Here is a 21,643-nt window from a genome sequence, read left to right as displayed (position 1 = left end):
AACAAATGACGTATTAATTAAATTTATGATAGCTCTAAATAAATGTATCTTTTTGATTTTATATCATATTAGTTGACTGCGCTGGTGTCCCTTCCTTTCTCGTGAAAAAAGGAAATTGCTGGGATGTTACACTAACCAGTACACTGCCAAAACACTTGGAGGGGAGAAAAAAAAAAACAGTAACCACCGTACCTGTTTTGGAGAAGAGCCTCTCTTTCTCTCCCGGTCGCCATGTTCAGGGTCTTCTCTGCAAGTTATCCAATCTCTTTTTTTCTCTTTCTTGTTAGTGTAACTTGTTGTGCTAAGAAAATCCATCGCTGTGATAAACCCCCTTCTTGCGGCAATTTACAAAATATTTCCTATCCCTTTGGAATAGAAGGGGACCCAAATAATTGCGGCGACCCTAACTATCTTCTGACCTGTGAGAACAATAACACAGTATTAAAGTTCTCTTCGGGAATATACTACTACGTGCATGTTAGAATTTGCTATTTTGTTTTAGTCAATAAATCCCTATTGCTAAGGGATTTTCAAGTTGTTTTGATTTGCTGAATTATTCTACAGATTTTTAGCTTTTGCTGTTTTTGTAAGGCTATATAAAGCCATCTACTGCAATTCAATATATTATCTTTTTCTCTCATCTGTCTTCTATATTTCTTTTCTTTGTTTTTTAACATTTGGTATCAGAGCCTCCTTGAGAGGTTAGAAGTAGCAATCTTCTGAGATCTTATTTTCAACATGACGGAATCGTCTTCTTTTGTCCAACCAGCCATTCCAAAATTTGATGGGCATTATGATCACTGGTCAATGCTTATGGAGAATTTTCTGCGTTCAAAGGAGTACTGGAGTTTGGTGGAGAATGGAGTCCCTGCAGCAGCAGAAGGAGAGACTCTGACAGATGTACAAAAGAAGTCCATTGACGATCAAAAGTTGAAAGATTTGAAGGCAAAGAATTTTCTGTTTCAAGCACTTGATCGCCTTACATTACGAAACAATTACAAAAAGGATACAGCAAAGGACATATGGGACTCAATGAAGCAGAAATATCAAGGTACAACTCGGGTTAAGCGAGCACAGTTGCAAGCTCTTCGCAAAGAGTTTGAAGTTCTCCAAATGAAAAATGGAGAAACAGTAAATGAATACATTGCCCGAGCTCTTTCCATTGCTAATAAAATGAAAGCAAATGGCGAAGACAAGGGAGATGTTGCTGTGGTTGAGAAAATTTTAAGGTCCATGACTCCTAAATTCAATTATGTTGTTTGTTCCATTGAAGAGTCTAATGATACAAGCAAACTAACCATTGATGAGCTGCAAAGTAGCTTGCTTGTACATGAACAGCGTATGAGCACGCAAATTGATGAGGAACATGCCTTAAAAATTTCTCATGGAGATCAATATGGAGGACGAGGTCGCAGTAGTGGACGAGGTGGTCGCGGAAGAGGACGAGGCCGGCAAAATTTTGACAAATCAACAGTAGAATGCTTCCGGTGCCACAAACTTGGACATTTTCAATGGGAATGTTTGCAGAAGGAAGTGAATTTTGCCGAGGGACAAGAAGAATTGTTGTTGATGGCATATACAACTACAGGTATTGCCAACAATGAAGACACATGGTTTCTTGACTCCGGGTGCAGTAATCACATGTGTGGAAAGAAAGAATATTTCTTTGATTTTGATGCAAATTTCAGAGATTCTGTGAAACTTGGCAACAATTCCAGCTTGCTTGTCAAAGGCAAGGGCAACTGATGCACATATTTTGCATAGTCATTTAGGTCTAATTTCACAATCATTTTATTTGGTTATTAGTCATTTTTAGCTAATTTCATTAGTTATTTAGTTAGTTTTCCATAATTGTCAACTTTGGATTAATTTGTAATTTTTGCTTTGTTTTGTAGGAAAAATGGTGTTTTTGAAGGACTAAAGAGAATTTTGCCATTGAGGAGTGTCTTCTCTGAAAAAGATGCCAAAAGCAAGTTTTCAAGCTAAAATATGCATAGACCAAGCATGCATAACTTATCGCATAAGCTATGCGATTCTGCATAAGGAGGAAGAACAACTGTTCCGAACCAAATTAAATGTGCATAAGGAGTGCATAGCTTATGCACATTCTCACCTCCCTTATGCAGATTCACGAAATTGTGCATAACCTATGCACTAAGTCATGCGACCGCATAAGTGACCCAGAACCAGCAAAAATCGCATAAGGGATCGCATAACTTATGCGATCCACTTATCTGATCCCATAAAGAGTTCATTAATGAGTCAAGTAAGATTCCCTTAATATATTCCTCCTAGAACATACTATTTTAGGGCTCCATGTCAGAAAAATGCTATATATAGTCCCATTTTCTCATTTTAAAGGAGGAGAGGAGCAAAGGGGGCAAGGAGCAAAGAAAGAAAGGAGGAGGCTAAGCAGAATTTGAGGAGTCATTTTCACCTTCCACACCATTTTTAACCAAGATTTGCAGATTTCTTCCTTGCTTTACATTTTTCCATATTTCTAGTGTTTAATTTCTTACTTCTTAGCTTAGATTAAAGCTTTATTTCCATTTAAACTCATCATAGCTTGTAAGCATTATGGATAGTGAGTATTTTACTTTTGATTCTGGAGTAAGGGACGTAATATTTGAGATATTTTGTGGATTTTGATTGGGTAATCCATATTTGTGGTCTTAATGAGTTTTATTCATTTCTTGTATGCTTAATGACATGCTTAATGTAGGATCCCATTGAGTAATGTTCTTAATCCATGGTTGAAGCACCGAAAGGAGAAGACCTTGTGATAGATAATCAGGAAATTGGACTTAATTAACTTAGACCTAGAAATAGGCTAAGGATTAAGAGGATTAACAGATTAATTAAAGAACTTAATGGGTCTTAATTAATTCTAAGTCCACGAAAGTAGGATTAGTTTGATTAAGGCACTCTTTGTCTCACTCGAAAGGGAATTCAAAGGATTTAAGGATTAATCTCCTTAAAACTCATAAGTTTCATAAGATTGGACAACCAATTTAAAATCCCAAAATAGCTCGAATATGAAATCCCGAACTCCGGAATCGCCTTTTTACCATTGTTAATTTCTAATCGAATTTAATCATTTGCCATTTTAAATATTGCCATATTTGAACTTGCTTATTTCAATTTGATGCAATTTTAGTTTAATTAATACATTGTTGAATAGAATATTAAATTTGCACATTTAGATTTCGTACTCCATTACCCATTAATTCATTATTTTAATTTCATAAATACTTCAATTTAGTCAACTTTTATATCAAAAATTCAATCATTAACACAACTTCTCGTGGGATCGATATTTTTCTATACTACTTGTACGACCCGTGCACTTGCGGTTGGGACGCATCAAGTTTTTGGCGCCGTTGCCGGGGAGTTGTTTGCTTAAGATTGAATTCTTGATTATTTTAGTTGTTTATAGTTTTATTTTTTTGTTATCTTTTCATTTTGTGTTTGTTTGTTCTTTTTCAGGTACTTTTAATCTTTTATGAGAAGAGCTAGAAGCTCAAGTGACACATCCTTATTGTTCAATCCTGAAATAGAGAAATTTTGTAAGGCCAACAAGAAAGAAACCAGAAAAAGGAAGGAAGCTTTGAGAGAAACCGAAATTGAAGCAGACATGGCTGATGAAAGAATTAGAATTGGTGTTGGTAATGCTGGAAATGGTCAAAATAATGAAAATGCAGCCCATGGTGAAGAAGTTGTTAATGCTAACGTGCCTAGGGGAAGTATGATGGATCATGCTTTTCCTCGTTTTGATGACTTGAGAGAGAGCATAGCAAGACCAAGGATTGATGCAAATAGTTACAAGATGGATTTTGGAGTCCTTCAAATGATTCAGAATTCTCAATTTGGGGGTCATCCTTCTGAAAATCCACACACACACCTGAAGAAGTTTGCTATGATTTGCGACATGCAAAAACAACCTGGAGTGTCTGATGATGCAGCAAGATTGAAGCTATTCCCATTCTCTTTGAAAGATAGAGCATTGGATTGGCTTGATTCTTTACCTCACAACTCCATTACAAATTGGGAGCAACTAACTGATGCATTTCTTGCACAATATTTTCCACCTGGAAAAACTCAAGAGCTGAGGAATAAAATGAGAGATTTCAGAGCAAGAGAAGATGAAACTCTCTATTATTCATGTATTAGATTGAAGTAATTAGAGAGTTTATGCCCACATCATGCCATTCCAAAATGGATGATAAATCAGAATTTCTACACAAATGTCACTCCCAATCGGAGGAATTATTGATGCTCAAACAGGAGGAGAATTTATTATAAAGCATGAAGATGAAGCTTATGAGTTATTAGAGAAAATTGCAAAGAATACTCATCTTTGGAGTAGTCCAAGAGGACCAGCTCCAACTCAGAAAAGGCAAGCTGCTGGAATGTATGATCTTGATCCATTCAACATGATTAATGCAAAGTTTGATGCACTTACAAATGTCCTTGCTAAGAAGATGGAAGATTTGAGTATGTTGGTTAGTTCAACATCATCAGCTGGAAGTTCACAACAAGTGGCTTATGCAGAGGAAACTACCAGCTATGGAGTAGATTATGGAGAACAAGCAGCATATGTTGGTAATTATGGAAACAAGCAAATGGGAATCCTTATTCTCAAACTTACAATCCAAATTGGAGGAATCATCCCAACTTTTCATGGGGCAATCAGCAAAATCAAGTTCAAAATCAGAATTTTCAACCACAATGAGTCAAGTACCATATCAACAAAATAGGCAACCATTGCCCAATTTTTGTGAGAAAAATATGAACCCTCCACCAAAACAAAGAAGAACGAAATTCCACCACTGAAGCTTTATTGCAATGATTCTTGCCAACCAAAATAAGCATGATGAGGAGATGAGAGAGGTGAAAGCAAGGCTGGAACAAATGCAAACACACAACAGAATCTTTGGAAAACCAGTTGCACAACAAGCATCTTCCTCAAGTGCCAAATCTTTTGGAAAGCTTCCAAGTCAACCAGAAAATCCAAGAGAGCATTGTCAAGCTATTACTTTAAGAAGTGGTAAAGTTATAAATGATGAGAAGAGTGAAAGCAGTGAGAAGAGAGAAAATGAAAAAGGAACAGATGAGAGTGAAAAACAAGAAAGTGCAGAAAAATGTAAGGAGAAATTTGAAGAAAAAGAAGAGAAATATATACCTCCTGAGCCCTACAAGCCACAACTTCCCTTTCCACAAAGATTTCACAAAGCCAAGCTTGATAGGCAATTTGGGAAGTTCTTAGAGGTTTTGAAGAAACTTTACATAAATGTGCCTTTTGTTGATGCTCTTTCACAAATGCCCTCTTATGCAAAATTCTTGAAAGAAATTCTCTCAAACAAGAGAAAACTTGAAGATGATGAAACTGTAGCTTTGATAGAAGAATGTAGTGCTATACTCAAAAGGAAACATCATCCAATGCTTAAGGATCCAGGGAGTTATTCAATTCCATGACAAATTGGAGAGTCTTGTTCTACAAAAGCTCTATGTGATTTAGGGGCCGATGTTAGCCTTATGCCCCTTTCTATCTATGAGAAGCTCAACATGGGAGATCTAAAGCCAACCCACATTTCTCTTCAGTTAGCTGACAGAACAATCAAGTATCCTGAAGGGATTTTGGAGAATGTGCCCCTGAAGGTTGGAAAGTTCTATATACCTGTTGACTTTGTCATCTTGGACATGGAGGAAGATTCCAATATTCCAATTATATTGGGGAGACCCTTTCTAGCTACAGCAGGAGCATTGATTGATGTGAAAGGAGAAAAGCTTACTCTTAGGGTTGGTGAAGAGCAATTAATTTTCAATATTAATAACTCTATGAAGAAGCATCATTCTGAAGCTGATACTTGCTTGAGAGTTGATATTATTTATAAGATTTTTGAAGAACACTTCAGGAAGAAATATCCAGAAGATCCACTTGAAAATTGTTTGGTTCATGGAGGAGGCATAGACTATGACAACCCTCATGAAGCTGCATATACTCAACACTTAGAGGGAAGTCCACCATTCATTTCTGCTCCAGTTTTTCAACTCATACAAAAGGAAAAAGCAGAATTTAAGCAATCATCATTCAAGGAAGAAGATGCACCTAAGGTAGAACTTAAGCAACTTCCTTCTCAGCTCAGGTATGAATTTCTTGGCACTAATAACACTTATCCAGTAATTGTAAATGCAAACTTGAGTACTTTAGAAGTTGATAAGTTGTTAAGAGTGTTGAGACAATTTAGGAAAGTTTTGGGATACACCATAGATGACATTAAGGGAATAAGCCCACACTTTTGCATGCATAGAATCAGTTTGGAAGAAAATTGTAAACCATCTATTGAACATCAAAGGAGGTTAAACCCAAATATGAAAGAAGTTGTTAAAAAGGAAATTTTGAAGTTGCTTGATGCAGGGATCATATATCCCATCTCAGACAGTACTTGGGTGAGCCCAGTACATGTTGTCCCAAAAAGGTGGAATGACGGTGGTCAAAAATGAAAATAATGAATTAATTCCCACCAGAACAGTGACTAGTTGGCGAATGTGCATAGATTACAGAAAATTAAATGTTGCCACTAGAAAAGATCATTTTCCACTTCCCTTCATTGATCAAATGTTGGAAAGACTAGCTAGGCATTCTTACTTTTGCTATTTAGATGGATATTCAGGTTTTTTTCAAATCCCTATCCATCCAAATGATCAAGAGAAAACCACTTTTACTTGTCCATATGGAACCTTTGCTTATAGAAGGATGCCATTTGGGTTGTGTAATGCACCGACCACTTTTGAGGTGCATGATGGCAATCTTCTCGATTTCATTGAAGACATAATGGAGGTTTTTATGGGACGATTTTTACGTTTATGGATCTTCATTTGATATATGCTTGGCTAACCTTTCTAAAATTTTGCAGCGATGTGCAGATACTGACCTTGTGTTAAACTGGGAAAAGTGTCATTTCATGGTTCAGGAAGGGATAGTGCTTGGACATTTGGTGTCTAACAGAGGAATAGAGGTTGATAAAGCCAAAGTTGAAGTGATAGAGAAGATGGCTCCTCCTACCAATGTCAAGGGAATTCAAGTTTCCTAGGACATGCCGGGTTCTCTGACAGACGCTTTATTAAGGATTTTTCTAAAATAGCTAAACCTTTGTCTAATTTGTTAAGTAATGACACACCATTTGAATTTGACCAAGAGTGTTTGGATGCCTTTTGCGAGTTGAAGCAAGCTCATCATCAAGCACCAATCATGCAACCACACGATTAGAGCCTACCTTTTGAAATTATGTGTGATGCTAGCAACTATGCAATTGGGTGTTCTTGGTCAAAGAAAGGACAAAAGGCTTATGCTATTTATTATGCTAGTAGAACACTGGATGAGGCTCAAACAAATTATACAACAACTGAAAAGGAATTTTTGGCAATTGTCTTTGCATTGGAAAAGTTCAGACCTTACATTATTGACTCAAAGGTAGTTATATTTTCAGATCATGCAGCCATCAGGTATTTGCTCAGTAAAGGAGGCCAAACCGAGGCTCATTAGGTGGATCTGATGCTACAAGAGTTTGATTTGGAGATTAGAGATAAGAAGGAGGCTGAAAATGTAGTTCTTGATAATCTTAGTAGGTTGAAATTGGATGGTGAAGAATTGGATGAAATCCCTATTGATGAGTTTTCTTGGATGACCAACTTTTCTCTCTTGTTGCTAAACTACCTTGGTATGCACTTTGTGAATTATCTATCTTGTGGAGTTTTACCTCTAGGTATGACATGGCAACAAAAGAAAAGTTCTTGCATGAGGTGAAGTTTTATAGATGGGATGACCCTTTACTCTTTAGGAGGTGTTGTGATGGTCTAATTAGAAGATGTATTCTGAAGAGGAAATCCAGTATTTTGCATCATTGCCATGCTTCGATTATGGAGGACATTTTGGCATCTCTAAGACAGCTAGTAAAATTTTGCAAGCTGGTTTCTTTTGGCCAAATCTTTTTAAGGATGTGAGGAAATTTGTGTTGGATTGTGATAAATGTCAAAGGAGTGGAAATTTGTCAAAAAGAGATCAAATGCCCCTAAATAATATTCTTGAAGTGGAATTATTTGATGTTTGGGGAATAGATTTTATGGGGCCATTCCCTCCTTCATATGGTAATAGATACATCTTAGTTGGGGTTGACTATGTGTCAAAGTGGGTGGAAGCTATTGCAACTCCAACTAATGATGCTAGAGTGGTAGTAAAATTTTTGAAGAAATTTGTCTTGAGCGATTTGGAGCTCCTAGGGCTATAATTAGTGATGGGGGTTCCCATTTTTGTAATAAGCAATTTGAGAGCTTAATGAGGAAGTATGGTGTAGTGCACAAGATAGCTACTCCATACCATCCTCAAACTTCAGGACAAGTTGAAATTTCTAACAGAGAGCTCAAGCATATTTTGGAGAAAAGCAGTGAACAACTCTAGGAAAGATTGGTCTATCAAACTAGATGATGCTTTATGGGCATATAGGATCGCCTACAAAACCCCTATAGGAACTACTCCCTTTAGGTTGGTGTATGGTAAGTCTTGTCATTTACGTGGAGCTAGAACATAGAGCATATTGGGCCATTCAAACCTTGAATTTTGATCTTAAGCAAGCTGGTGAGAAAAGGTTGTTACAACTTAATGAGCTTGAGGAATTGAGGATGGATGCTTATGAAAGTGCCCGTATTTATAAAGAAAGAACTAAAGTTTGGCATGATAAGCATCTGAGGAAAAAGGAATTCAAAGAAGGTGATTCAGTTTTGTTGTTCAACTCAAGATTGAAATTGTTCCCTGGAAAACTCAAGTCAAGGTGGACTGGTCCATATAGAGTTTCTAAGGTTTTCCCTTATGGAGCAATAGAAATTTGGAGTGAAAAATCTGGGAATTTTAAGGTCAATGGGCATAGATTGAAACATTACATAACTGGAGACCCAATACTAGGAGCAAGCCGTTACAAGCTCTCCAATCCCTCACCTCTTTTCAGTAAAATTCATGAAGAGTCCAGCTAAGGACTATAAATTAGCTCTCTTGGGAGGTATCCCAAGTCCTTTTATTTTGCTTTTGTTGATTTACTTTCATTTTCATTAATTTTGTTTTTATCCTAAATCTCCCCAAATTTAATTTTTGACATTGTTAAATTTTGTCTCTTGTAGATGTAATTCACTGAAGAAAGGCTGGTGAACTATTGGGAAAGTAATTCTTAACTTGAAAAAAATTTTGTCCTTCAAAAGAACTGATAAGTTTTTCTTTGCATAACTGTGAGGCTGCGATCAGTTTATGCAGAGGAATGTACATTCTGCAGCAAAATGGCTTATGTTTTTGATGAAATTTGGATGTATTTAAATGGAGGAAGGTTGGTGAATCGTTATTGCAAAGGAAAACTAAGTACATTCTGAGAGCGAAAAATAGAATCTGCAGCAGAATCACTTGTGTTTTTGGTGAGGTTGGGTGAATAATTTTCTAATATTTGTGCTTCAAATGATATTATGGTGGTAAGTGAGTCATTTTTGCGATTTGAGCTCCTTTGGGGTTGTAGGATTCAAGGTAGAAATGTTGCATTTTTCTTGGCAAATCTTGGAGACTTCATTTCATCATGTGTGGTTAGATGCAACTTCATCAGATTTTTTTTTTTTTGGAGTTTTATGTCTTGAATGTTGATTTGCGAATTTGAGTCAAAATGGCATAGCTCTCAAAGGTCTTTTACGTAAAATCCATTTTACATGCTTGTGTGATGCACTTTTGATGAACTTTGAATATGTTGATGTGTTTTTGATGAAAATTTCTCATGGTATGTGTTTCCTAGAATTATATTTCATCATTCTCGTATTTTTCACACTTGCAATTCATGTTCTATTGCATTCTTGATTTTGTTGAATTGCGCATAAGCAACTGCATAGCTTATGCGATCCTACATAACCAAAATTCTTGCCATTTTTCACCTTTATTGCAAGTGCATAAGGAGAGTGCATAGCTTATGCAACTCTGCATAACCTCATTTTGTCAAATTTCATATCTGTTAAAACTTGCATAAGGTGAGTGCATGACTTATGCATACGCATAACTTCAATTCCTTCATTTTCTCTCTGCCAAGCTTGCATAAGGTGAGTGCATGACTTATGCATACGCATAACCAAAAATCCAAAACTCCAATTCTGAAGGTTGCATAAGCGAGTGCATAACCTATGCACTACGCATGACCAACCCAAAAATCATTCTTGCCGAGGGGTGCATAAGGAAGGTGCATAAGTTATGCACTTCCGCATAACCAAGAACTCCAAAAATACAACCTTGCCGAGACCTGCATAAGCAATGTGCATAGCCTCTGCACTTCTGCATAACCAAAATTCTGAATGTCAAAACACGTGCAGAGTGCATAGCTTATGCACATCCGCATGACCACCAACCCAAATTCAAAAAAATTGCGCGAGTGCATAAGCGAGTGCATAGCTTATGCACATCTGCATGACCCAATTTTCGAAAAACCATTCTTCGAGAGATGCATAAGGAGTGCATAACTTATGCACTCCGCATGACTTCGCTCCTCACCATTTCGAAGTCACCGAAACATGCATAAGGGCGATTGCATAACCTATGCACTTGTGCATAAGCATTTCTCTGAAATTTAAATCCTTTTGAAACATGTACAAAAGTGCACAAAGTTATGCATAAATCATTTTCCCCTTATGCGTCTCCTACAACCCGATTCAAATTCATTTTCAAAGAAAGAACATTCCCACCACCTCCACTTCCCGACTCTTGAACCCCACGACCACCCTTCAACCTTCATTCTTTCCGGCATTCTCGCCGTCTCTCTCCCATCTTCTCCACCAGCGCTCTCATCACAAAAACCCTAAATCCCCCTACATTTTCATTTCCCCCTATCTCTTCTCCAATCGGCCATGGATTCCCCTCCACATTCACGCCCCGCCTCTCCTCTCGAAGTCTCTCCATTGTCTTCGATACACCCCCCTTTCAATCCTCCACCACAAACGACACCACCACCACCTCCACCAACCACATACAAACGCAAAATTAGGTCCAAATCCGTGCGACCCATGTCCTCTGCTCCTCCTCTGTCCAAACGCAAAGACCCACCCACCCCATTTTCGGAGCCACCTCCTAAAAAGCCAAAAGCTCCAGCCTCTACACCTTCTTCCAGTAAAAAGACAATTTCAGCAGCCCCATTTGTATCAAAGCTACCCTGGCCTCTCCCTGATACAATTCAAAAAGCCGCTTTCAAAAGACTCAAAGATAGAAGGGTACAACCTACTAGGTATATATCTGCTGATGCTCTACAATCTCTGGGTTTATTTGACAATGTAGTTGCATTACTTGACGGTATGGGTTGGACAGAATTTGTGCATAAGCAAGAGGTAGTTTATCCAATTCTAGTTTTGGAGTTTATTTCTTCATTCTCTGCTACCCTCAACTTGCATGATGTAGACCATAAGCCAATTATGACATTTAGATGCTTGGGGCAAAATAGAGAGCTGTCATTGGATCAATTTCATAGCATTTTTGGTTTTGCAATTGATGGGTTCTTTAGAGTACCACATACTGGAGTAGAGGTAGCCAATAAGGGCATCTGGAATCCTGCCCAATTTTGGAGAATCATAACAAACCAACCTCAAACCTTCTCTGCTGGTAGGTCCAAAACATCCCAAATCCTTGACCCTGCACTTAGGTTTATTCATAGGCTGATGGCTAGCACCATATTGGGCAGAGGGACTAGTTCTGGTGCTGTGGGCAAATCTGAACTATTTATGTTATGGTGTGCATTTCACAAAGTTAGGGTGTCTCCGGGTTACTTCTTTTGCGAACATGTGCATATTGCCACCAAATCCATTGGTGACATTGTTTTGGGTGGACTCATTACTGTCATAGCCAAGCATTTTGGCTTTAATCCTGCAGAGCACTCAATCCCAGCACTTGAGGACACTTCCTATTTTGATGCTGCACACTTAACCAAAACAGGGTTCCATTTATCATATTTTGATACTGGCCACCCTGCAGCAGAAACTGAGCCTATTGCACAACCAGAAACCCAACCTTTCACACCAGTCCCACAGCACCCTACTACACCTACCCCACCTCCATCACCTCCTCCTGCACCATCATTTTAGCAACATCCTTGGACAAAGGAAAAACAATAGACATAGATTAGTGTTTAGTTTACTTTTGTTCAATCTTGTAGGACCTTTTCTTTGTAAATATGTTCAAACATTTATAGTTTGTTTTGGATTTTGTTGATTTGTTCTAAATTAGTTTCTTTTAAATTCTGTTTCTTTTGAAGTTTTATTGAATAGCTATTACATTAGTCTTCTTTGATTTTTATTGCACTTATTGCCTTTTTGTACATATTTGCCCATACTCTGTCTGTATTTCCATACTTTTACTGCTGGTTGTACATTTCCCCTTGCAAATTCCCATGCAGACTTTTGTATACACTGCATAATGAATTTCCTCATGCATAACCTTTGCATAGCACATGCAACTCTTTCTGCTACTTGTTGTATTTCCCTTATGCAACTGTCCTGCATAGCCTATGCAACATCTATTGCCTCTTATGCAGCACCGCATGGCTTATGCACCTTACCTATGCACATGTTCTGGACAGCACTTAACTCTGCATAACACAGTTTTATGCATCCCTTTAACTTGAATTCTCATACGTAACTCTTTCTTTTTGTTCTTATTTTTAAAATTCATGGTCAATATTATTTGCTTTGAGTTTAGGATATCTACTGTTTGAGACATTGAGGACAATGACTAATATTGAGATTTCGGTAGAACATTTTGATTTTTAGCTTTATTTTTCACATTTTGAGTATAAGAGCATCTCATCCCATTTCATTTACATATATTGTAAATATTTTACATATACATCCATACATACATATTCATTACACATTTACACACACATTATACATCACTTAGAAATTGTACAAATTGCATACAAATAGGCTTACTCCATTTAGTTCATGCATTACTCATTTTAGGAATCATACACCATGCATTAAAATCTTTTGCCAAATCCCTTGAGTATTGAAAATGTGCCTATGAGAGTGATTTGACTCACCTTTTAGTTGGGTTTGTGGATTGAAAGTTTCCTAAAAGGTGCAAGGTTTTGAAGTGTCTATCCCTTGCCTATATCTTCTTAGCCAAAAAGCCACCCAACTAGTCATTTGGAGATGGAAGTGTTTAGAGGGAATTATTGGATATAAGGTAGTCAAATGATGTCTCACCAATCCTAGAACAAATTTTCTAAACCTTTCAAGGCGAAATACCAGCTTGTACTTGAAAAGAGAGATGATTAGGCATTCTTTGATTTAAACCTTCTCATTTTAAACCTTTGGCCCTTTTTCCCAATTAAAATTTATCCTTGCAAACCCCTTTGAGCCTTTTTGTCCCTAATTTTTCTTGAAACCCTTATTACTACCTAGCCAATGAACCAAACACTCCAACCCTTTTCATGAGAATAATTATTCATAATATTAGGAATATGAAATAAAAAAAAAATACAATAAAAGGGAGAAGAAATACTTGTCACCTTGTAAAAGTGCTAGTATATGTGCTTTTCACTATTGCCATTCAAAGTGAAAGAAATCCACCCAAAGTATTAAAAGAAATAAGTTTGGGGGTGGCATTTTTAGGGACAATCATCAAAAGAAAATACAAAATACAAGTTAAAGTATCAAAATGTCCCTCCATTTTTATGTGTTTTGTAAACTATGCTAGCACTTGACAATCCTCATTGTGTATTCTTCTCTCCCATATAAAAAAGAGAAAAAGAAAAAAATATATAATAAAGTGTACCTTATGTTTAAAAATTGAAAATATTCTCATGCTTTGAATCCTTTTTACCTATCTTTCTTCTTAGTCTCATTTTGAACCCCATGGCCCCACTACATCCCTAAAAAGACCTTTGATCTCTTGATAGTACTAGCTACATTAGTGGAGATAGGAGTAGGGAATTTGCCTATGGGATTGAAAAATTATTCATTCATTCATTCAATTCCATCATTCCATATGGAGACACTTTGACTATTGATTGTTCTAGAATTCCTTTTGAGCATGACTCTCTCTTTTGATTGGTTGGTTTGGGGATTTGAATGATAATTGACTTGATGGCTAAGCGGTGAAAGCTTGGATAAGCATTAAATTCTTTGCATTTTGAAGGATGGGTATATGGATTGTTGGTATGGCTAAAGGTGTGTTAAGTTACCTTAATGAGTGATTTTCATAACTCTTTGGATAAGGCACCCTTAAAAACTTTGCACCACATTTTAAAGTTTGCTTGAGGACAAGCAAAGCTTGAGTTTGGGGTATTTGATGCACATATTTTGCATAGTCATTTAGGTCTAATTTCACAATCATTTTATTTGGTTATTAGTCATTTTTAGCTAATTTCATTAGTTATTTAGTTAGTTTTCCATAATTGTCAACTTTGGATTAATTTGTAATTTTTGCTTTGTTTTGTAGGAAAAATGGTTTTTGAAGGACTAAAGAGAATTTTGCCATTGAGGAGTGTCTTCTACAGCAAAAGATGCCAAAAGCAAGTTTTCAAGCTAAAATATGCATAGACCAAAGCGTGCATAACTTGCATAAGCTATGCGATTCTGCATAAGGAGGAAGAACAACATTCCCAGAACCAAAATGTGCATAAGGAGACTGCATAGCTTATGCACATTCTCACCTCCCTTATGCAGATTCACGAAATTGTGCATAACCTATGCACCAAGTCATGCAGCTTCGCATAAGTGACCCAGAACCAGCCAAAAACTGCATAAGGGACTGCATAACTTATGCAGTCCACTTATGCAGTCCCATAAAGAGTTCATTAATGAGCTGGCAGAAGATTCCCTTAATATATTCCTCCTAGAACATACTATTTTAGGGCTCCATGTCAGAAAAATGCTATATATAGTCCCATTTTCTCATTTTAAAGGAGGAGAGGAGCAAAGGGGGCAAGGAGCAAAGAAAGAAAGGAGGAGGCTAAGCAGAATTTGAGGAGTCATTTTCACCTTCCACACCATTTTTAACCAAGATTTGCAGATTTCTTCCTTGCTTTACATTTTTCCATATTTCTAGTGTTTAATTTCTTACTTCTTAGCTTAGATTAAAGCTTTATTTCCATTTAAACTCATCATAGCTTGTAAGCATTATGGATAGTGAGTAGTTTACTTTTGATTCTGGAGTAAGGGTTGTAATATTTGAGATATTTTGTGGATTTTGATTGGGTAATCCATATTTTGTGGTCTTAATGAGTTTTATTCATTTCTTGTATGCTTAATGACATGCTTAATGTAGGATCCCATTGAGTAATGTTCTTAATCCATGGTTGAAGCAGAAAGGAGAAGACCTTGTGATAGATAATCGGAAATTGGACTTAATTAACTTAGACCTAGAAATAGGCTAAGGATTAAGAGGATTACAGTTAATTAAAGAACTTAATGGGTCTTAATTAATTCTAAGTCCACGAAAGTAGGATTAGTTTGATTAAGGCACTCTTTGTCTCACTCGAAAGGGAATTCAAAGGATTTAAGGATTAATCTCCTTAAAACTCATAAGTTTCATAAGATTGGACAACCAATTTAAAATCCCAAAATAGCTCGAATATGAAATCCCGAACTCCGGAATCGCCTTTTTACCATTGTTAATTTCTAATCGAATTTAATCATTTGCCATTTTAAATATTGCCATATTTGAACTTGCTTATTTCAATTTGATGCAATTTTAGTTTAATTAATACATTGTTGAATAGAATATTAAATTTGCACATTTAGATTTCGTACTCCATTACCCATTAATTCATTATTTTAATTTCATAAATACTTCAATTTAGTCAACTTTTATATCAAAAATTCAATCATTAACACAACTCCTCGTGGGATCGATATTTTTCTATACTACTTGTACGACCCGTGCACTTGCGGTTGGGACGCATCAGCAACATACGGTTAGTAATGCATGGAATAGCACAAATCATCACAAGTGTGTTTTTTGTTCCTGAACTGAAAAATAATCTACTGAGCATTGGACAACTACAAGAGAAGGGTCTTGCCATTCTATTTCAACATAACAAATGCAAGGTTTATCACTCTGAAAAAGGCCTAATTATGGACACAACAATGTGCTCCAATCGAATGTTTCTTTTCAATGCAGTCACTCAACCTGTAGACTCTGCTTGCTTCAACACAATTACTGAGGATACAACACAACTTTGGCATGATCGATATGGGCACCTAAGCTTTCAAGGCTTGAATCTTCTTCAACAAAAAGACATGGTTCATGGCTTACCACAGTTCAAAACTCCTTTAAGGCTATGCAAAGATTGTCTAGTGGGCAAGCAACACAGAGATCCATTTCCAAAAAGGAGTAATTGGAGAGCTTCCCGAATTCTACAACTAGTCCATGCTGATATTTGTGGGCCAATCACGCCAATTTCCAACAGCAACAAGAGGTATTTGCTCACTTTTATTGATGATTTCAGCAGAAAATTATGGGTGTATTTTTTGATTGAAAAGTCAGAAGCTCTTGATGTTTTTAAGAAATTTAAAGCTAAGGTTGAAAAAGAAACAAATCAGTTTCTTCAAGGCTTGCGCACTGACCGTGGTAGGGAATTTACATCTCAAGATTTCACTAATTTTTGTGATGTTAATGGTATAAATAGACAATTAACAGCTGCATACTCGCCGCAACAAAACGGAGTCGCTGAACGGAAGAATAGGACCATCATGAACATGGTTCGCAGTATGCTTTCAGGAAAGGATATTCCAAAGAATTTTTGGCCTGAAGCTGTTAATTGGGCAGCACATGTTTTGAACCGGAGTCCAACCTTAGCAGTGAAAAATCAAACACCCGAGGAAGCATGGAGTGGGGTGAAACCTTCAGTTGAGTATTTTAGAGTTTTTGGTTGCATTTCACATGTTCATGTTGCAGATAATAAAAGAACTAAGCTGGACAGCAAGAGTTTTCCTTGCATTTTGTTGGGTGTAAGTGAAGAATCAAAGGCTTACCGCCTTTATGATCCTACTTCAAATAAGATCATTGCAAGCCGTGATGTTGTGTTTGAAGAAGACAAAAGCTGGGAATGGAACAAGAAAAATGAAGAAATTGTTGTACGTGATTTGGAATGGGCGTTGATGAAGAGGAGCTCAATGATAACACGGTGATCCTATTTTAGGAAGTGAATCGATCCTAATGATGCGATTTACTCTCGATTCGAATCAAGTAAGAGCAAGGGTCCCACCGATCTGGATGAGAGATTATGAAGCAGTGAAGGACTTTACGAAGGAGAAGGCGATATGGTCATGTTTACAAGTTCCAATAGCGTTGACCCAATCCATTTTGATGATCTTTACAAAATGAGAATTGGAAACAAGCTATGGATGCAGAAATGGCGACAATTAAAAGGAATGATACTTGGGAATTAATAGATTTGCCGAAGGGAGCAAAAACAATTGGGGTTAAATGGGTCTATAAGACAAAATATTCTGAAAATGGAGAAGTTAATAAATACAAGGCCAGACTTGTCGTGAAAGGCTATGCCCAACAACATGGAGTAGATTACAATGAAGTATATGCACCTGTGGCACGAATGGAGACAATTCGATTGATCCTGGCACTTGCAGCTCAAAAAGGGTGGCCCATTTATCAGCTGGACGTGAAATCGGCATTTCTACATGGTGAGTTAAATGAGAATGTTTTTGTAGATCAACCTTGTGGGTATGTGCTGAAGGGAGCTGAACAGAAGGTGTATAAGTTGAAGAAGGCTCTTTACGGGCTAAAACAGGCGCCACGTGCCTGGTACAGTCGAATAGAAGCTTATTTTTTAAAAGAAGGCTTTGCTAAATGTGATTATGAACACACTCTGTTCATCAAAAGGGAGACTAATGGTAAAGTATTGATTGTCAGTTTGTACGTAGATGATCTTATTTTTACCGGAAATGATGACATGATGTTTGAAATTTTCAAAAAATCCATGAAACAAGAGTTTGATATGACAGATCTTGGGAAGATGAGCTATTTTCTTGGTTTGGAAATTTCACAAAGCTTAAGAGGAATTTTCATTAATCAAAGGAAATACGCTCTGGACATTTTACGTAAATTTGGTATGGGTGATAGCAATTTCTTAATCCCATTGTTCCTGGTTCCAAACTTGTGAAAGATGACGATGGCATCAAAGTGGACAAGACTTATTACAAACAGATTGTCGGTAGTCTTATGTACCTCACAGCGACTCGACCCGATATGATGTTTGTAGTTAGTCTAATTAGCAGGTTCATGGAGAATCCTACACAGCTCCATTTACAAGCTGCAAAGAGGGTGCTGAGATATTTGAAGGGGACAACTGATTTTGGGATTTTTTATAGAAAGGGAGGAGATGATGAGCTTATTTGTTATAGTGACAGTGATTATGCGGGAGACTTGGAAGACAGAAAAAGCACTTGAGTTATGTTTTTATTGAGTTCGAAATGTGTCTTGGTCCTCAAAGAAACAACCTGTTGTCAGTTTATCTACTACCGAAGCGGAATTTATTGCAGCTGCCTCTTGTGCTTGTCAAGCTGTCTGGTTGAAAAGAGTGTTGGAAAATCTGGATTTGGTTCAAGGTAGAACTATTATTGTTCGTTGTGACAATAGTTCTGCAATCAAGCTCTCAAAAAATCCAGTAATGCATGGGCGAAGTAAGCACATTGATGTGCGTTTTCATTTTTTGAGAGAGCTTACTAAAGAAGGCACGGTGAAGCTGGTTCATTGCGATTCAAAAGAACAATTGGCTGATTTAATGACTAAGCCACTCAAGATGGATGCTTTCTTGAAGCTACGTGAGCTCTTAGGAGTTTGCTCCAAGTCTGATATAAACTATGTCGTAAGCCTTTAGTTTAAGGGAGGAATTGTTAGAATTTGCTATTTTGTTTTAGTCAATAAATCCCTATTGCTAAGGGATTTTCAAGTTGTTTTGATTTGCTGAATTATTCTACAGATTTTTAGCTTTTGCTGTTTTTGTAAGGCTATATAAAGCCATCTACTGCAATTCAATATATTATCTTTTTTCTCTCATCTGTCTTCTATATTTCTTTTCTTTGTTTTTTAACAGTGCAGGCAATCCATTACGATAATCGAACCATCCGTGTCGTTGATGCTGGTTTGCAACAGGGAAATTGCACCTCTCTTCCTCTTTTTCCTTTTAAGTTTGATGACTTTTCTTATTATATAAATAGACTTCATTTGTACTATCCTTATGAGTGGTGGTCGTCAGAAAAGGTGACGTTTATGAATTGTGAGAATCCAGTTAACTCTCCTTTCTTTTTGAAGACAGCCCCTTGTGTTGATCAAGTTTTTACTTCGAATTATTCATTGGCCTCCCCCAACAAGAACAAGCATTCATATTCGTATGTTGTGTTTGGGGACGTGGAGTTGGCAGAGATTCCAGATTTGTGCAGGGTGGACTTGGCAGTTGCAGTGTCGTCGATAAATTGCGACAAAAACTGTTCATACTTAGACATCTTCGAGGAGCTGCTATATGGGTTTGAATTTTCATGGCATGATATTTATTGCAAAGAGTGCGAAGGAAAGGGCTACTGCATATTTAATCACGATTATTCCGAGGTCTCAGGATGCTCTGCTTCCTTCAATTTTCTGTGTAAGAATTTTCTGATCCATCTTTCTCTCTCTCTCTCTCTCTTTATTGATTAAACTTGAAGCCCTGCCTGAGTCTAAGAGCAATTTTTAAAATATTATAATTTATTGCAAAAAAAAAAAAAAAATAGAGCTGGCTTTGATTAAGATCAACAGATTATATTCTCATTGGAATAACACAGTGAGTTCATCCCTAGCATAGTTGTCCCTAATTTCCATTTATTGCTTTCTGAGTTTATATCCCTTGCTCTCAGTTTAATTCAATTTTCCCACAAATCGCTGATATATTGCATTTCTTGTGCAGATATGATGCTTTACCTGGCCTACAGTGAGTACTTTCATGTCTTTTACTAATCTCATTTATAATTTATTGAAATAATATGCCTTTTCAAATGATTCATTATATTCTTGACAAAAAAAAAAATATTCATTTCATTTTTTTTTTTTTGCAGTTTTGATTTTTTATGTATTTCCCATCCTCGGTAAGATCAGCTGTCCTTTCTGATTTTTATAGCAATAATCCTTGTATTTGGCATTAAAATATAAACAATATTTGTTTTTTAAAAATACGATTCTAAAAAGCAGTTTATAATTTTAATTTAATTTTTTAAATTTTAATTATGATTAATGTAAATATAAATATTCTACGATTGCACTTCACCTTTGCAGTGTTAAGATGTATATGTGGGACGCCATGCATTGCTACATTCTTAATCATAAAATGGCGAAGGAGACATTTATCGATGTATGACAAGGTTGAAGATTTTCTTCGAAGTAACAATAATCTCATGCCCATCATATACTCTTATTCAGATATCAAGAAGATGACTAGAGGCTTTAAGGATAAATTAGGTGAGGGAGGCTTTGGTTCAGTATACAAAGGGAAACTTGCAAGTGGGAGAACTGTAGCAATAAAGATACTGGGCAAGTCCAAAGCTAATGGACAAGAATTTATCAATGAAGTTGCCACGATTGGGAGAATTCATCACATCAATGTAGTGCGGCTTATTGGATTTTGTGCTGAAAGATCCAGGCGTGCTCTCATATATGAATTTATGTGTAATGGATCTCTTGAGAAATACATCTTTTCGGGGAAAAAAGAAGTTGCTTTGAGTTGTGAAAGAATGTATGAAATTTCTTTAGGCATTGCTCGTGGAATTGAATATCTTCATAGAGGTTGTGATATGCAGATTTTGCATTTTGACATCAAGCCTCACAACATTCTTCTTGACGAGAATTTCACAGCAAAAGTCTCAGATTTTGGGCTTGCAAAACTGTATCCAACAGAAGATAGTATAGTGTCTCTCACAGCACCAAGAGGAACAATGGGCTATATGGCTCCAGAATTGTTCTATAAGAACATTGGAGGTATATCTTACAAAGCTGATGTTTATAGTTTTGGAATGTTGTTGATGGAAATGGCAGGAAGAAGGAAGAATTTGAATGCATTTGCGCAGCATTCAAGCCAAATTTACTTCCCTTCATGGGTTTATGACCAGTTATTGATGGCAAAAAACATAGAAATTGAAGATGCAACGGAGGAAGAAAAGAAAATAATCAAGAAAATGATGATAGTAGCATTATGGTCCATACAAATGAAGCCTTGTGATCGTCCCTCTATGAACAGAATTGTAGAGATGCTTGAAGGAGAAGTTGAGTCTTTGCATATGCCTCCCAAGCCTTTTCTATCTCCACAAGAGCCGCGCCAACTGGATGCTGAAATCAACCTGAAAGCACCAGAATTACCAATTTCACCGAAGGATAGTGCGGATTCTAAAAATTCAGCTGTAAATCCAACCTGAGAGATCTTACATCAGGGGAGTGCCTTTATTAATATTATCAACCAAAGTTCAATTTTCCAATGCAATTTAGGTAGTTACTTGTTTCCTGCATTTAACAAGAATAAATTCCCTCTAGTTTAACTTAGTATTCAATGCTATATCTTTACCGGTTGTTCTTAGCTTAATAATAAATTCATGTTAT

At 36.8% G+C, this 21,643-nt stretch overlaps 1 protein-coding gene across 1 annotated transcript; it reads left to right on the top strand.

Moving 5' to 3' along the window:
• The first annotated feature begins 95 nt into the window (after positions 1-95).
• LOC110665770 (rust resistance kinase Lr10) lies at positions 96-21,589 on the top strand. The gene is made up of 5 exons (XM_058132774.1): positions 96-477; positions 19,124-19,664; positions 19,965-19,988; positions 20,113-20,142; positions 20,330-21,589. Exons 1-5 carry the CDS (start codon positions 232-234, stop codon positions 21,460-21,462), a joined length of 1,974 nt encoding a protein of 657 aa, XP_057988757.1. The 5' UTR covers positions 96-231; the 3' UTR covers positions 21,463-21,589.
• The last annotated feature ends 54 nt before the right edge of the window (positions 21,590-21,643 follow it).

The sequence above is a fragment of the Hevea brasiliensis genome, chromosome 13 (assembly GCF_030052815.1).
Source record: "Hevea brasiliensis isolate MT/VB/25A 57/8 chromosome 13, ASM3005281v1, whole genome shotgun sequence".
NCBI lineage: Eukaryota > Viridiplantae > Streptophyta > Magnoliopsida > Malpighiales > Euphorbiaceae > Hevea > Hevea brasiliensis.
Note: the sequence above shows the minus strand (reverse complement) of the source record. Positions and strands in the feature narration are given on the sequence as shown.

What these genes read in the sequence shown, in the direction of transcription:
- LOC110665770 (XM_058132774.1), top strand. Translation starts at nt 232, where the DNA reads ATGTTCAGGGTCTTCTCTGCAAGTTATCCAATCTCTTTTTTTCTCTTT. An exon ending in TGCTTCCTTCAATTTTCTGT is followed by an intron (nt 19,665 to 19,964) that starts GTAAGAATTTTC and finishes TTTCTTGTGCAG; the next exon opens with ATATGATGCTTTACCTGGCC. An exon ending in GATGCTTTACCTGGCCTACA is followed by an intron (nt 19,989 to 20,112) that starts GTGAGTACTTTC and finishes TTTTTTTTGCAG; the next exon opens with TTTTGATTTTTTATGTATTT.